The sequence below is a fragment of the Halichoeres trimaculatus genome, unplaced genomic scaffold, assembly GCF_033239565.1.
Source record: "Halichoeres trimaculatus isolate MK-OKI-2021-1 unplaced genomic scaffold, fHalTri1.1 fHalTri1_scaffold_19, whole genome shotgun sequence".
Taxonomy (NCBI): domain Eukaryota; kingdom Metazoa; phylum Chordata; class Actinopteri; order Labriformes; family Labridae; genus Halichoeres; species Halichoeres trimaculatus.
Window position 1 is genome coordinate 9,011,342 of NW_027437197.1, and position 16,072 is coordinate 9,027,413.

The 16,072-nt window shown below is 38.3% G+C and overlaps 1 protein-coding gene across 2 annotated transcripts in view; it reads left to right on the forward strand.

Annotated features, from left to right (window-relative positions):
• Positions 1-12,845, forward strand: part of mlphb (melanophilin b) — a 29,471-nt gene extending 16,626 nt beyond the window's left edge. Inside the window, exons 6-15 of one of the 2 annotated variants that reach the window (XM_074695106.1) lie at positions 1,468-1,560; positions 2,187-2,322; positions 3,406-3,647; positions 6,478-6,561; positions 7,867-8,169; positions 9,564-9,713; positions 9,798-9,866; positions 10,269-10,317; positions 11,083-11,177; positions 12,175-12,845. In XM_074695106.1, the coding sequence (XP_074551207.1) occupies positions 1,468-1,560; positions 2,187-2,322; positions 3,406-3,647; positions 6,478-6,561; positions 7,867-8,169; positions 9,564-9,713; positions 9,798-9,866; positions 10,269-10,317; positions 11,083-11,177; positions 12,175-12,201 (1,248 nt within the window). In that variant the 3' untranslated portion in view covers positions 12,202-12,845. The remainder of the gene's footprint in view (positions 1-1,467; positions 1,561-2,186; positions 2,323-3,405; positions 3,648-6,477; positions 6,562-7,866; positions 8,170-9,563; positions 9,714-9,797; positions 9,867-10,268; positions 10,318-11,082; positions 11,178-12,174) is intronic. The other variant, XM_074695107.1, reaches the window with a different exon arrangement.
• The last annotated feature ends 3,227 nt before the right edge of the window (positions 12,846-16,072 follow it).

Consider the following 16,072-nt stretch of genomic DNA (forward strand, 5'->3'; position numbering starts at 1 on the left):
TTCAAAATTTGGAATGTTATGAATAAACAAAGCCCCACATCCTCATGATGAGCTGATCTGATCAGATGATATTCTACTTTCCTCATTCTTGAGTCCCGTTGGTGAAATGTCATGGCTCCAAGATACAAAGCTGTGGCTAAAGTCACATTTCTCTAAAAGCTTACTTATTAAAAAGACATGCTGGAATCAGAACAGGGGAATTAACCCTCAACAAAACAAGAATTTGCATGCATGTGTCGCTGTAAACATCAAAGAGAGAGCATGGATCTGCTGTGGTCTGCACTGATCCTTGTCAGCGCTAACGGAGCTTTTCTCTGTAGAAAGGCTGAGGGGTTTTCTACACGGGTTATCTCTGTGATGTAAACCAGCCCCTAACAGCAGCTGGAATGCTTTGACAGCTCATGAAGACAAAGGTTAGACTCGAGCAGCAGTGTAATGTGGGTAAATACCAGGCTGTCAACATTTGCACATAAGAGAGTAAGAGCAGAGTTGTATAAGCTGAGAGAGTTTCTGTTTTAAGCCCAGATATTGAAGAAAAAAAAGGAAAGAGAAGTTGCGCTGAGTCCGCTGGAATTCATCATAAAACCAAAAACTGCTATTGTTTACACCACAGTCTGTGAGTAATGTGGGAGCTAAAGTTTGCTTACATTCAATCACTGCAGTGGGAAAAAAGCTTGAGAGGACTCCCGGGTTCTGCTGGGTCTCTGGATACTTTTCCTGTGTTTCACCACGGAGCACTGATTTAGATTTTATTTAGATATAATATGACTAGACCTCTGATGGATGATACAAGACGGGACCAGGAGAGGGCCAAGTCCTGCTTCCTGCTTCTGTCTTTGATTCAAACTTAGACGCAGTGCCCCCTACTGTTCCAAATGGAGAACTACCTTTGAAACTCCTCCCTGACTTGTGCAGGGAAGCATTCCTGCCTTCTGATTCTACTTAGAAAAGTTGCACTAAAACAATATGACAGTTTTTGGAGATGATAGAGACTAAAAAAAAAAAGAACTTTCTTTCAAGGCCACAGTTCCATACAAGCAGCTGATCTCTGTTCCAAGAGCTGTGCTTCTCTTGGGATAGCCGTAAGCATCTGTTTTTCTGGAAATGTATGGAGAAATCCCAAGTTGTTGTTAAAACAGGCTGCTCATTTTGGATCAAAAAAACCCTCTGATTTTGCACACACACACACACACACACACACACACACACACACACACACACACACACACACACACACACACACACACACACACACACACAGAAACAGATAATAATATTAATGCAAACTCTGGCAAATGCATGTGTGAATGTGTATTTTTGCTTTGGTGGTAATGATATGACTACGTTAGCAGATTTTCTCATCCTTCCTTTCCTCTCCTCATCTCTTCATTTGAACTTTCATCTCAGCCACTTTACTCTCCCCTGTCTTTCTTTGGGTGATGGTGTTTCTCACTCTGCTCTGTGAAGATGAGAAAGGCCAAAAGGCGACTACCTGTCGACCCCTTTGACTTTGAGCTGGGTCGTAGACACTGCACAGACTCCAGAAGACGGTCAAACCAGGTAAAAGGCTTCACACCCCTGGAAATAGCTTCCCTCTCTCAACTTATTTGAAATGTTTACAGTCTGCAAGGAACAATGCAATGTCAAACAGGCTTTGGATTAAATTATCACAGTGTTTATAGGGGATGATAATTTGAAACACATGCCTCTGGAAAGGGTTGAGTGAGAACAGGGGATAAAAAAGGAAAGGTGATCTGGGTACATCAAGACACTTTAACGCACATTAACCTGGGACAGCTTCAGTTTGTATTTGAATGGATTAGAGATCAATTGATTCCCATGTTTGGATTTTTCAAAGAAGAGCTGTCTGAGTGAAAGATGTTTTAAAGAGTGTCTTCTTTCTGTTTCTCCTTCAGCTTGTTTCTGTTTTTCTGGTTCCTTTTTTTTTTCTTTGAAAAATCGATTGTCTTTGTCTGGTTTGACTAGTCTGTGTTTTATTAGCATCAGTGCCAATAAATCTTGTTGTATCTGGCCTCAAAAATGAAAAAATAACAATTTACCAAAATAAAACTGTCTGCAGATGCTTTAGCACATACAAGTCAACCAACTGAAAGAGAGTAAAGTGGTGAAAAACACGACCTGAGTACCTTCTACATCACTCGCGTCTCCTCTCCATCATCCTTTAGGCCCAGGTGTCACATGACGTCGTGAACATGGATGAAGGCATGAGGGAGTCCAGGCTTGCTGAGGCAGACATGGCCTCTGTTTTCCACCAGATCTTGGTCGAGCAGCGTAAAGAAATGGAGCTGGCTCATCGACAAGGTGAAGAAATGAGAAACCTGCTGTCTTCTTGAAGTTTCAAGGATCTCTAAGGGTTAAAAATGTAAAGCCAAATGTGATTATGCTAACTGGAGATGTGTTATTTTCTCACTTGGAGAAAAAGCAGGGTGCGTGTTCCTATGACTTGTTTTTTGCTCTATTTAGCTTACAGGCTAACCAAATTTGGCTAACGCGTTTAAGAAATCTGGGACATGGTTTGGATATTAACTTAATGGAGACCACACTCAGGACAGCACGCTCAACGGATAAAATTCAGAGAAGTGTTTGAAGTTTAGAGGATTTAAATAATTGGTCAGATGTTGAGCTGTCAGTCACGTGCCTTTGGTGAAAACAGTCTGATCCTTTTCACAAAGAAAGTTCCTGCAGCAGTGCGCACACCATCCATTCACCAAGTAACTTTTTTGTGTGCATTATCGGATATTAAATCACTGCGCTGCGAAAAAAGTGAAATCTTAGAAAATGTCTCTTTAGACTTAATATGAGTCACATTCACCTGAAAAATGTATTTTTTCAAGTCATTAAAAGACAAAAATAAGGTCTGAATTACTTGTTACAAGTTACTTGTAATGACTTTATTCCTGTTTCAAGCAAATTTTCAAGCAATTTTTTTTTTTTCCATTAGCAGACTGTTTTACTTGATACAAGCAACTTGGAACACATTTTTGTGTTTATAAAACTTGAAACAAGACATTTTTCTGGACTGGTCAGGTGAATGGGGCTCATATTACGTATAAAAAGACAACCGTTTACTTAAAATATGAGAAAAACACTTAACAAGATTTCATTTTTTTTTGCAGTATGGTGTGTGGAGCAAAGAAAGCATGGATAAATGTTTTTTTACCAACATAAGAAATGCAGAAGGCTTTGTCAATATTTTTTAATAAAACTTTTTCCATGTGTGTTTTGTGTTTGCTAAGAATGATTATAAGTTCAAGGACAAAGCTGAAACTGGTTGAAATCTTCCCGTCTCAGCAGAATTTCTGATCTTTTTTCATTTCACATCCACCAAACAGAGTTTTGGCTGCTTGTTTGATTTACTGATTTTCTGTCGATTTTCTTTTTTAGATGACCTTGCGTTTCCGGACAACCGAACGATTCCTTCCCGCTCCATCTCGCGGCTCAGTCACTCCTCGTGTGGCAGCGGCAGTGCTTGGGGCCCTCGAGACAGCAGCAGCTACCTGCCCGACCTCGACGACTCAGAGGAGGGAGAGGAGCACTGCCAGTCTTTTCCTCTGTACCAGTCTCACCTGGGCCCCTGTAGTCACACCTCCCAGGAGAGCTTGAACTCATCTAACCTTCCACCTCAGGTACTAAATATGTTTGTAGCCAGGGTTTGATTCAAGTGAGCTCTTTCAAGTTAAAGTTTCTAACTCATAATGTTGCAAAGATCCTAATGGTCAGCTTTAGTGACATACATATAATCTCTGTGGCTGGTGTTCTGTTTCAATATTTGTTTTTGGCCCAGTTAAACAGCCTATAAAAGGTGTTGTGTATGTGTAATAATCTTTAGGCTTTAAAACTCAACATGTCATTGGGGAAATTGAAAAAACATACTTGTTTTTTCCCTATAATTTGATATCTTTGAAATAAATCTGCTCCACATGACAGAATCTCCAGTGCAAAAATGAATGTGTAACATAATGTTTGACCATATGGCAAAGCTCCAATCTCACTATAACATTGCGGCAAGGATGAATTTTCTTCATAAAATGAGCCACAAAGAGGAGGAAAATGCTGTAAACTGAACGCTTCAAGTCATCAGTGTATTATGTCCTCTTTAGGTTAGAGCACAAAAGGAAAGAGGGATTAAAAAAAAGTTTTTTACGACAGATTTCATATTTAGTAGCCTAGTCTGATGTGGTGTTCATAACTAAGTTGCTTGTAATAGATATTAAGTTTAATATGAAACATTTTGTCCGTTATTGACAAAAGCACTGACTCAGCTTTCTGTTCGCGTCCTTGCTTTAATTTCTGTGCAGTAGAGTATTCAGCCTGCACTTTCAAACCACATGACACAGCTCTGGTTCCACTAAAAACAAAAAATGTGTTGGAAGGAATTTGCTTCATAAAAATGAGCAGTAAAGGGTAAGAAAACACTGTAAACAAAATAATTGACCCTTTCTATGCATGAAAATACCAGTGGAATCTCTTTATAAGTGGATGCAGGTGTAAAATAATAAATTTTCATTTTTATCAGATAATACTTTAATTATTTTCCAAACAACTTTAGAGCTCAGAACACATGCACAAATTCATCAAGCTGATGTGTTGAGTGATGAAGTGGAGACAGCTGCCACATCAGAGGGTGGTTACTTGCATACATTACATCATTGTCTATTTATGTGTAAGCATAAAACTCTGTCTCTGGAAAGGATGGCAACAACTGTTCTGTTCATGGGAAGCAGATAAAAAACAGATTTTGTTTACCATGAGTTTGGCTGTCTGTCCTTAGCTGTGTCAGAAGTTACAAAGCCTGCATGTGTCCTTGTGTGTCCTTAATTTTTGTGCCTTTGAGCTGATCCAGACCTGTCGTGCAACCAAACATTTAATAACCAAGGTATAAATCAAAGGATGTTCTTGTAGATATTAAACATAAGGGAGAGAGAAGAAGGGATGTGAATCAGCCAACCATGACAATAATAGCCTGGTCTTATCAGTCCCACCTGTCCCTCCTCTGATTTCCACGGTCATGGCAAATTCTCGCAGCTGGGAAACACAATGTGAGACACAAACAGCATCCTGCAAAGAACAGCCAGTCCAATTATGGGTCTGTCATACATCAAACAAAGCCGTGAGATTTGTCATTGGCTGTGATGTTCAAGTATACTCAGACACCAGCCAGTCATCCTGTGTGTGGTTTTTATTTCCTCAAGGTTTGGTCTTGATTTGGAAAAAAACATTCAGTCCAATTTACAGAGTGAGGTTCAAAGTCAGTTGATGTGTATAGTTTGAGATGATTTGGGGAAGAAGACATCAGGATGAGTCAATGAGCTCAGAGTTTGTAGGAGTCCAGGGAGCGTGGAAGCAATTCAGAAAATTTTAACATGCCCTGTCTGTTACCTGAAGACAAGTCATGACACCATAAATACAGTGATGCATTCAGAGTTAAGGACAGGATGTAGACATTTTCTAATAGGAATTGCTAAAACATAAGCAAAACTCAAAGAAAAGAAGTTTATACAACATCAAAGAAATATCTTGCGGCCTTAAACTTGACTTCCTGACCTCGAGATCAAATTTCTGCCGTTAGTTTCAGAAAAGTACAAAGTAAATCTGTTATTGTCCTAGTGTCAAGTTTCGCATCTGGACAGTTGTGGCTTTGCGTCATTTTTTCAGAGGATCCTCTTGATAATTGTAAAATCAGATTCGAGGATGACAAGGTTTGGCTTTGACCTCAGACTTTGATGAGACCATGTGAAAGAGCAGCATGGACTTTATCAAGAGGGTCATAAATTGAAGGCCATCTGTTTTTGAAAGACATATTTCTGTGGTTGTTTAATTTGATCATTGTGCATGAAATGGGAATCATATGACTGGATATCACAGAAGTGTTATGTAAACAGTTGAATTTACAATACTATAAGAAGCTAGAAAAGCAGTCAGAGAGCGTAGACCTCTGCCAAGCATATTGTGATTGTTACACAACACTTAAGTCCAAATTTCATGTAATATTCCCTTTCAGCAGACTGTCTGCGACAATTTGGTGTTAGTTGCAGGTTTGTACGATAATTTGTTACCTTACAGTGTTGAAAATTATAAAGAAATATTACCAGGATCTGGATCATATTTTTATATCTGTCAGAAATGATAGTGACCTTGTCTTGTATTGTTATATGTACACATATGGTGAAAACGCCCCATCTCTCAATGATAAAGAATCCTCCAAAATTTAATAATCTCTTCGTTATCCCATTTAGAGCATTTCCTGAAAATTTCATCAAGATCTGCTCTTTACTTTTTGAGTTATGTCGTTCACAGACAAACAGACAAACTCTCCAAAAAACATAACCTCCTTGGCGGAGGTAACTACATCTGGTGCATATTTTCCCTTACCCCCTGATCATGGCTTATCATCTTCCTACTCTTTTTTACCCAACATCTCATCCTCGTCATCAAACTCTCTCCATCTCTTTCCAGATCACTGACCTGACCAGTCGCATGTCTGCCATCGAAAACCTCTTGAACCACTTGGAGCAGAAGGTGACATCAACATACGATGAGGTGAATCCAATAGAAGTACACCACAGATGCCAAATAATCATCGCTCTCATCAGGAAACCTGCACACAGCCGGTGCAGAAGCGTTTGAATTACACAGGGAGCAGAGTGAAATTTAAAACCATTTTTGCATAAAAGCCTTTAACAAGCTGGAGAGGACACGTTTTTGCCATGGAAACATGGACCATCATCAGGCCTCTTGTTGTAAGCTCTTAAGATTGCATCAGACATGAAGAAAAAAACAGATAAGAGCACATGAGTTTCATATTTATCAAACTGTGTATGAAATATGAACGCTGCTCTCTGCTGGCCGCAGACATGCATGTCCCCTAAGAACTTTAAACGTTCCAAATGTTCCTGTCCCGCTCCTCAAGCAGCACTTCCACGCTGCCGCATCCACAATTTTCATGCTTCACACACAGCTGGTGCTAATTTAAGTTGCTGAGGTTTGAGGGGGATGTATGGTGGGATTTGGCCCAGTAAATACAGACTGTACTGGAATGACCTCCGAGTGGCTCCCATGTTTCCATATGTAATGACAGTACAAGGTTTAGCTACAGCTTACATAAATGCAATATATACACACATGGGATGCAAAGAATACGGGGACATTATGCGGTGGTGGTCTGTGTAGTAGTTTGTTTTCCCTTCTGTTTGTTCTCTCTGCTTGTAAACTGAAGCTCGTGTGTGAGTGAGCAGTGAAATTTACGTGAGGGTGGCCTCATTTAGAAATATCTGTTGAAGTCAAAATAACTTTAATTAAGTAAAATGTTCTCAGAATTTTCTTCTAAGTTTTCATTTGCTTCTTGCAAACATGAACACACCCTCATTTTATTTTTGATTATCTAATAATTAGAAAAAGTTTCCTCCAAATACTCAAGTTATTTATTTGCACTTAGTTGTTTAAGCCCAATAATAATGAAGAGGGGAGACGTTTACCTCGATTCATCATCGCCTCATCACAAGTGAGCTCTCATGTGGCTTTGGCGTCTGCTTGTAATTAGATCGCAAGCTCTGAAATCCACACCACTATCATTGGAGCAGAATGAGCAAAGCTATAAAAAACAGAAAGTTGTATAGAAACAGAGAACTTGAGGTCGTCTGGTAATTAGTGGCTTCAAATGAGACAGTGTTTCATAGACTCATGCTTTCTCTTTCTTGTGGCTTACAGCAGTTTTAATTCATTTGCATAAAGCCCTGATGTTATGCTGGTTTTGTCATGACACAGTCTGCATGCAACTCGTCTGCTCTAATGTCTGATTATTATCATAGTGAAAAGAGGCTTAAATTCTCTGCTCCCTTCCTGCAGACCAACCAGCCTCCACTGACCCCGAATAGCACCTCTCCCCTTCCTCAGTGGGAGGACGTCGACTTGGAGGAGCAGCAACTCAGACAGAAGCTGCACGAGATGACGGACAACATCAGCGATCACAGCCTGACCTCTGATGAAGACGAGTCCAGCAGGCCACTCTCCTCCCAAGACATCCCATCATGGAGGAGCCATGAGATTGATGCCAAGCCTTCAAGACTGCCCACCAGACCCACATCTAGAGCCAGCAGTACTATCTCCAGAGTGGAGGAAGAGAAGCTCAAGCACACTGACTCTCCGAAGGTAGAGGATTCAATATGGCACACATTCTTCCTGGATGAAATCATCATGTAATGCCTGAAAGTTCATAAGAAACATACATGCTGCACATCTGGATGGTTGCACATTCTGTACTTTTAAAACAGCCAGCTCATGAAGTCTCATACCACCACTGGAAGCCAGTTCAAGCACATACTGTAGTAATAAATCAAGTCACTCAGCCGAAGAATTTATTTTTCTTTGAAACCGTCTCACTCCATTTTCTCTAAAACACACATTGGACCGGAAACACAGCCACTTCTTAGTTTCTCTGCTAAGCTGTCTGAGCTGAGACGTTTTTTCTTTTTTCCCTCTAAAGGAACCTTGAGAGCTGAGGCAGTTATATAATGTTGTGTTTTTTTAAACAACACCTGTTAAAAAGTGCTTGTTCTAACTCAAGGCCTTAAAGGATTATATAGCATTAGACTCTAAAGTTATAACATCATAAGGCCCAGACCTGTGAGGCTGGGCTTTCTTTCACGCCATCGTGTTTCGGTTATGACTGAAAAGGTTCAAAGGTCATCTGTTATGGACCCCTGATCTCCCAGCAGCCCTTGTTTTCTGTTCTGCCTTTCATCAAACCACATGGCTGCTTTCTGCCTCAATGACTATAAGTTATGAATGACAACTTAACACTCGATCTGTTTTTTTATAGAGTTAATGTAGTGAAAGATTAGGTGACATGACCAATCTGGAAATCTGTGTGAGTTCTTTATGGGATTTTGGTTTTATGGTGATGTTTCCTTCCAAACAAAAAAAAACAACAAAAAAAAAAACTTCACGTTCCTCAGGGGTGGGAAGGGGTTACGTAAGACTAAAGGGTCAACTAAACATTGGTGCTGTGAGAAGCCACGTTCTCACTGTAATTATTAGCAAATGGAAGAAGTTTTCTGTGTTTAATATCAAATGTCACACCAGCTCAGAGACATCGTTACTGCCATCTACTGGACAGAAGTGAGATAAAGGCTAGGGTTTCTGGCAGGTGTGACAGTTATATCATCAAAACTAAAAAAAAAAAAAAAAAAAAAAAAAAAAACAAGAGTTGGTTTAACTCTATCATACCAATGAGCTGTTTTGAGAACAAAATGCTTCCAAAAATCTGTATTAACACATTGAGGTAAATTTCAGAAATCTGCACTTTCCTGCAAATATCTGGACTGACTTTATATTATGAGTCACGATTTATCCCATTTCTTACCAAATGTTTAAAATTCAGATTATTTTTAAATTTCAAACAGTGTATCATTCCATATTAATGGTCTAAAGCAGTGATTTTAATTTTGACATTAAGTATTGAAATCCACTTAATCATTTTTGTGCTTTATGTGACTTATTAACTGCATATTTACTTTCTCTCTGTCCTTATCTTTCTCCATCAGACAAACCATTCAACAGACAGTCCTGAAATAAAGCGGCACCCCCTGGAAGACGGATCAAAAGCGGGATTCAAAGGCTCCACAGCTTTACTAGTTGAGCTGGAAGACCAGGTCGCTCAGGCAGCTGCCAACGTCCAGAGCGCCCAGAGTGAGGTAAAGACAACCAGGAGCTGAGTTTAACTTATCAGGCACAGTATGAAACTTCCTGTGTATGTTTCATCTTCTTTTTATCCCAAGGTGTCTTACATAGAGAACAGGATTGCTGCCCTGAATGCTGCAGGTCTGCCAGTGGACAAAAGACGAAAGGTAAGGATATTACATTTCCGCATGTTTAATCTGGTTATCAGCCAGAGTCTCTGTGTTGAGACTGCTGAAGTTATAGCATTAAAAGTTTGCTAATTCTGATTTCTGTTGATGGAAACTAAAATCACATGCACACTGTTGCTATTTCCAAAAGTACAGCTGTTTAGTCGTGGATTTCATTATGCTGATTGATTCAATAACCTGGGTCGTTGGTCTTGAAACGTGGCACAGCTCTGTGACTCAAACCACCCAACTTCACTCTGAAAGCCTGCTTCTGATACCCAGCTTCAACATGATGAGGTGTTAAAAGAAAGACTGATAGACCGAACATATCTTCCCAAATGTTTAATATGCTTCCTTCTTCTTTTTTTTTGCTCTTCTTCTTTCTGTTTTGATGTCCTACAGTCTGCAATCCCGGTCCAAGCAAGACGACTTTCCCACAACTTTCCCACAAGTAAGAACCAACACTGCAGCCCTTGAGCACGATCCCCAAGGCCCAGTGTATGACTCAAACATCTTAACCTTGTTAAACGGAGAACATGGTGATCTATTTTTGCGAGCTGGTGAACACTGCATCCTGTTGTATCACAGTCCTAAGTTTACCAGATGTTTGTCAGATATTTAATTTTTCCATGCTTAATTCCCACAGCTTTTGCTTGATTTAAATTGAGGGTTATGTAAAGATTTTTGTTGAATTAAAAGGGAATATCAGTTTTTGAAATTGGGACCATTTTTGACATTTTGAAGACATAGATTAGTAAAAGGTTAAAAAAAAAACTAGAGTTAAAGTCAAAGTTTTTGTAACATAACAGGAGATTTCCACAGAATATGCAGTTTGCTTCCTTTCAATGAGCACAAACTGTGCCATTGCTCTCTTTAAAGCCACCATGCTCCGATGGTAATGTCTAAGAAATGGAGCATAGAAATTTCCCTTTTAGATTATTTTTAACCTGACATTTAGTGTTCGCTTTAAACTCGATAAAAAAGAAGAACTTTGACTCACTGCTCACAGACACAGATACTGTACTTAATGCTTTCAGTTCACTTTTCTGATAACACTTCTCCAAAGTTTCAAGGACTTCGCTGGCCCAATAAAAGCTCACTGTTTTCCCCACGACAGGTGATAAATAAACCAAAGCCCTGCTTTAAAACCAAGTTAAACAAAAAAAGAAGAACTAGAGGAACATGGGTGTGAAATGTAGTTGCTGTATGTTTGCAGACCAGGTGGACAACTTTATGAGGAACTCCCTCTACAGGGGCTCATTGACACAGAGGAACGCAGTGGCCAAGCCCAAACCCAGGGCTACCTGTGCGGTATGACCCCGCTGTGTGGTGCTGGGTGAAGTGAAGAGTTCACCTCCGATATTACAAAGAAAGAAAGTTGAAGCATTCATTTTTCAGGTTCATATCTTCACTTGTGTTGAAAAAAAAAAATTTAATTTCAAATTCTGAACTTAGCATTTTTGATGGGAACATTTCAGTCCAAATTTGGAAGTGAACTCTTCATTTACTGGTGTAATGCTTTTACAGTTAAGGCAGCTGCTTGGTTGGAAGTTGATTTTTGTGTTGGGCTTTGTCGTGGTTTAAAAAAATATATTGATTGCTTTAATTTGTGCTCATTATATTTTACATAGCTATACTAATTCTGGGCATTACTGCATCTTTGAAAACTCAGCTAATGTGTCGACTAAATCATTTTTACAATGGAGTGATAAGAAATGTATATTTATAAGCTTCATTGACACAAGCTTTGAGTTTAACCTGTTGTACTGTCATCTAAACATGCTTAAATAACTTGTTTCCTATTAATTAGGATTTAACTGTGTTTGCACTGAAGACAGGTTTGTACATTCATAGTACTTTGGCTTGGTCCACAGTTTGATGACAGCTGCAGTTTGCTAAAAGTTTTTTCTTCCCATTGCTTTTGAGATATATTGAAGCTCCTCTGAGGAAGTTTTGGTTTGTGATGATTTTGAGGAGATGGAGTCAAACATTTTTCTAGTGTTGGATCCCTGAAGCACAGGAACTCCTCACAGGAGCTTTAAGATGAAGAGTGCATCATGGTAGAAGTAGATTTACTCCGAGTTGATTTCTTCTCTGATGCTTCACAAGCTGATCATCACATGATTATCACCTCACATCTTTTCCTTCAGACATGTAATATTTGCTGCTGAACTTGTTTGGGTCTCTGCTGCTATGAATATGATTTGACTAACAGTGAATTTATTAACCCAATCATAACACGACACGCGACTGATTCTTTGATCATCTAATAGCCAATGATTGTCTGTGTGTCTCTGTCTTCCTACAGAAACCAGTAATGACTCAGGGCTCATGAGGAGGAGGCTCAGCGTTTTGTGACTGACTCATGTTTTGTGTTTCAATTTCTATTTTGATTGTTTCCTTTAGCCAAACGTAGTCAAATTTTTGCTGGCCATGATTTAAACTTTATTTGTAGATTACAATGTTTAACTTCACACTAACTTTGATGGACTAGCACCTTTTTGCATCCAGATGATTTTTAACTGTTAATATGCTGGATAATTCACCTTAACACATTTATCTTAAATTGCAAAAGCTTTCTTATATCATATAATGTTCTTATATCTATGCCAGTTTATTTTTTTGTTTATGCTCATGTAAAGTTTAATGATTAAAAAAAAGAATTTTCATTATTTGTACCTTATAAACATTTTAAACCTTCTTTATAATGAGTTGTTTGAACACTTTACTATAGTGTAGCTTTAAATTTAAGTAAACAACTCCATGCTCCTAACACCAGTAGAAGGTACTGATTGTAAAATCTGCATATGATGCTTTACAAAGCACAGGAAGTTATGGGTTTAGACCTTTTACGGATGTAGCACATCTGTTTGCTGTTTAAATATGTGAAAGGTGTAAAAAATTAATGTAACGGCAATGTTTTTTTTACACATTTTTGTTTACGACAAGTAGACTAATCATTTGTCTTAAGTTTAGAGCTTGTGTCTTATTAAATGATGGTACTTTCTGCATTTGCACGCTGCTTTGAAAATACTTCTTTGATTGTGACGTGTCATACAGTTTTGTTTTTGTTTTTTTTATGTGTCATAATACATCATAAAAAATTTTTAAAAATTATATATATTTATATATGCGTTTTAAAGTTGTGTGGACTTGAATTTTTTTTTTTTTTTTTTTTTTTGGAGCATGTCCATTTTTCACCAAACTTTTAAAAACATATCTCAAGAATCCTTAATGTTATCAACTCCTGACAGATATTAACACCAGCTGGATTACTACACAAAGCCTTAGTCTAATTTTCAAATATATAATAGTCTAATACTGTGTCCAGATTTTATGTCCCAGCCTGATTAAATTATTCACAAACTTATCTGTCTTTTTTTTTTTTTTTTTAGTTTTATTTCATCCATTTCTCATCCCCTGACAGACATCAAACACTGTTTTCTGCAGTAGAAGATTTGATTTATTTTAGTGTTTTCCTGTTTCTGTCATCATAATTTTGAAAAATCAAGCTTTTGATTTTGAAAATATAATGACATAAAAAAATAAAAACTGTTTTTGGAGTTGCTGGTGTTTTCATTTTGTTACACAGGTCTCACGAGAGAAATATTTTAAACACTTGTATTAATAAGTCATGAGTGACATCAATGCATCCACACTGCCGCCCCTCCTGCTGGAGTATAAAGAGATGACACAACTGATTAGCAAAGAGCCTCAGAGGTGCGCCTATACAGCAGGTGAGATAAACACATTCCTCTGTCCTTTAGTCTCACTCCAGTTCTCCTTTGAGTCACTGAGATTATAATCTCACTGTTCCTTCACATCCACAAACAGAGAGGGATATTCTCTGGTTCCAGTCCTTACTCCTTCATCTGTTCAGCTCCAGTTTTTATTGGGAGGAGACTGAACCCCAGTTAAACAACACCTGCTATACCCAAAAAGGTAAGTCTGTATTTATATTAAATGTATTTTAAGTTTTTGGTAAATTCAGATTGACTTTTGTTTTGGGAAAAAGTAAGAGTTAGAAAAACCTGCTTTGATAGTAGAGACCACCTTTTCAGAAATGTATCTTTGTAGTAAAGAAGAATTCAATCCTCAGCAAATGCTTCAAGAGATGCAGATATTCATTGATCAATTATTAAAAAACAATATGGATTTATAATTCTCTGTTGTGGATGCTTTTTATGCACTTTTGTCCCTCTATGATTGATTGGTTGGGCTGTGTGTTTTTGTTTTTGTATTTTTTTTTTTTGCTTAGGTCAAGCTGCCATGAGGCTGTGTGCAGCTCTTATTGTTGTCCTGCTGTTGCTCACTCAGGCTTTCATTGGATCTTATCAAGATGCTTCAGTGACTTTCAGAAGTAAGATATGATTAAGAACCTAAGTTAGTTATGCACATCATAATTATTTTGTCAGAAAAAGTGATTACCCTTGGTGCATAAATCAAAATAAGTTTCGTTATTTCGTGTGCACATAATATTTGGTACCCTACATTAAAACTGATCTCTGAGTGAAACTTTGAGGACACAAAGCTTCATCGTTGTGTAATTTCTGAGAATTGAATATTTAATTTATTCCTGGGCTGAAATGGTTGGTTTGCATTAAATAGCCAGATAATGATTCTCGACCGTGATGGAATCTGGGATTCGTCTGTTCCTTGTTTTTCTCCTTTGTCATCCGTGTTGTTCAGATCCAGACATCGATGCCTCCTGGTACACTGGCAGAGGGATCAGACCAGTGGGGAGGTTTGGACGAAGAGCTGCGCGGAGAAATCAGCATCTGGCTTTTATCTCTGTGAGAGCTTACAGACCAACAGCTGACGGTGACACAAGTGTTTGGATCACACAATGATGTGGAAGATTCAACATCTCTATCTTTTCTTAGTTTTCAATATTCACATTGTTTTAACAGATATCCACTTTAGATTAGGGGGTTAGGGTCTACATTTTTACATTTGAGCAAATGTTTTAAGCTGTTTCTCAAGATTGTATATGGTCTACTTAAATCATTGTTGAATTAATAAATCATTAATGTATGATGAAAAGTCTTTTTTAACCTCATCTAACATTACAGTTAATCATGATACATTGAGAAAGATTAATATTTTGTCTCTATGTTAATAATAGTGAAGCAGATCAGCCATCAGAGTCTTTGTTTACAATATTCAATAACATAGGTACCAGCAACAGTTATATGTCTGTTGGTTAAGGATCGAAGCATTTGAATATTGCTTTTGGAGCCTTTATCTTCAATTCTCAATTTCCCGTCATGATTTGTTTGTCCTTACTTTGACTGTATATCTGTTCTAAACACTTTAAAACAAAGAAAGCTTCTTCCAACAATGGCCTGAGGGCTTGCACAACATCTGCCTTGCAAAGCAGTGTTTTACTTCCACAAGATTAATATACTCGTAATAAGAACCAAATCATCCACATATCATTTTGACTGTGTTTAATCCACTCAGTGTGAGGTGTTTTTTGTTCCAAACCAAACGAGGACCAGCAGCCCTCCGGGGCTTTCTTGTGCTGATTGAAACCAAGCTTCTGTAAGGCCTGTGAGGATATCATCAGGATCTCAGTGCTGTTTTAAATCACTGAGCAATAAAAGTGCACTCTTGGGTCCATCCTGCAGAGAAAAATGTATGTTTTTGTATGAAGACCAGAGAACATTGTGCAGGGAGCAGACTGCAGGGGAGAAGAGTCTCTGTGAGGAGGTTTGAAATGAGCACATTAAAACAGAGAAACTGAAAACCAGAGGAGGCTTTGCATCCTGACTTTATTAAAACATAAAGACACTGTTTCTATTGATTTCTGCTGAGTCATAGTATCACACTTTCATAAACACTACCCCCTGTCCCATGTCACCCCCTACCATTAAGAAAGAAAACATGTGGCAGCAAACACCCAGGAAATACAAACTTGCGTGTCACTAGTTTTTCCAAGCAGTGGTGGTACAAGCCTCAGAGGAGGGGGACGACTCCTGCTGTGGATGGAAAGGGCTTATTGTTTCATAAACAAGAAGAGTTTCACATTCAGGAGATTTAACACTGTCCCACATTATATTTCTGTCTTGCTAAATGCTGCAGACTTCACATCACCTTTAAAGTACTCAAAATGTTCCACTTTAAAACTTACTCAAAAATATTTATTAAGGTTTTCAGGGTCAAAAATTCACCTTTTACACAACATGGATAGATGCACCTTGTTT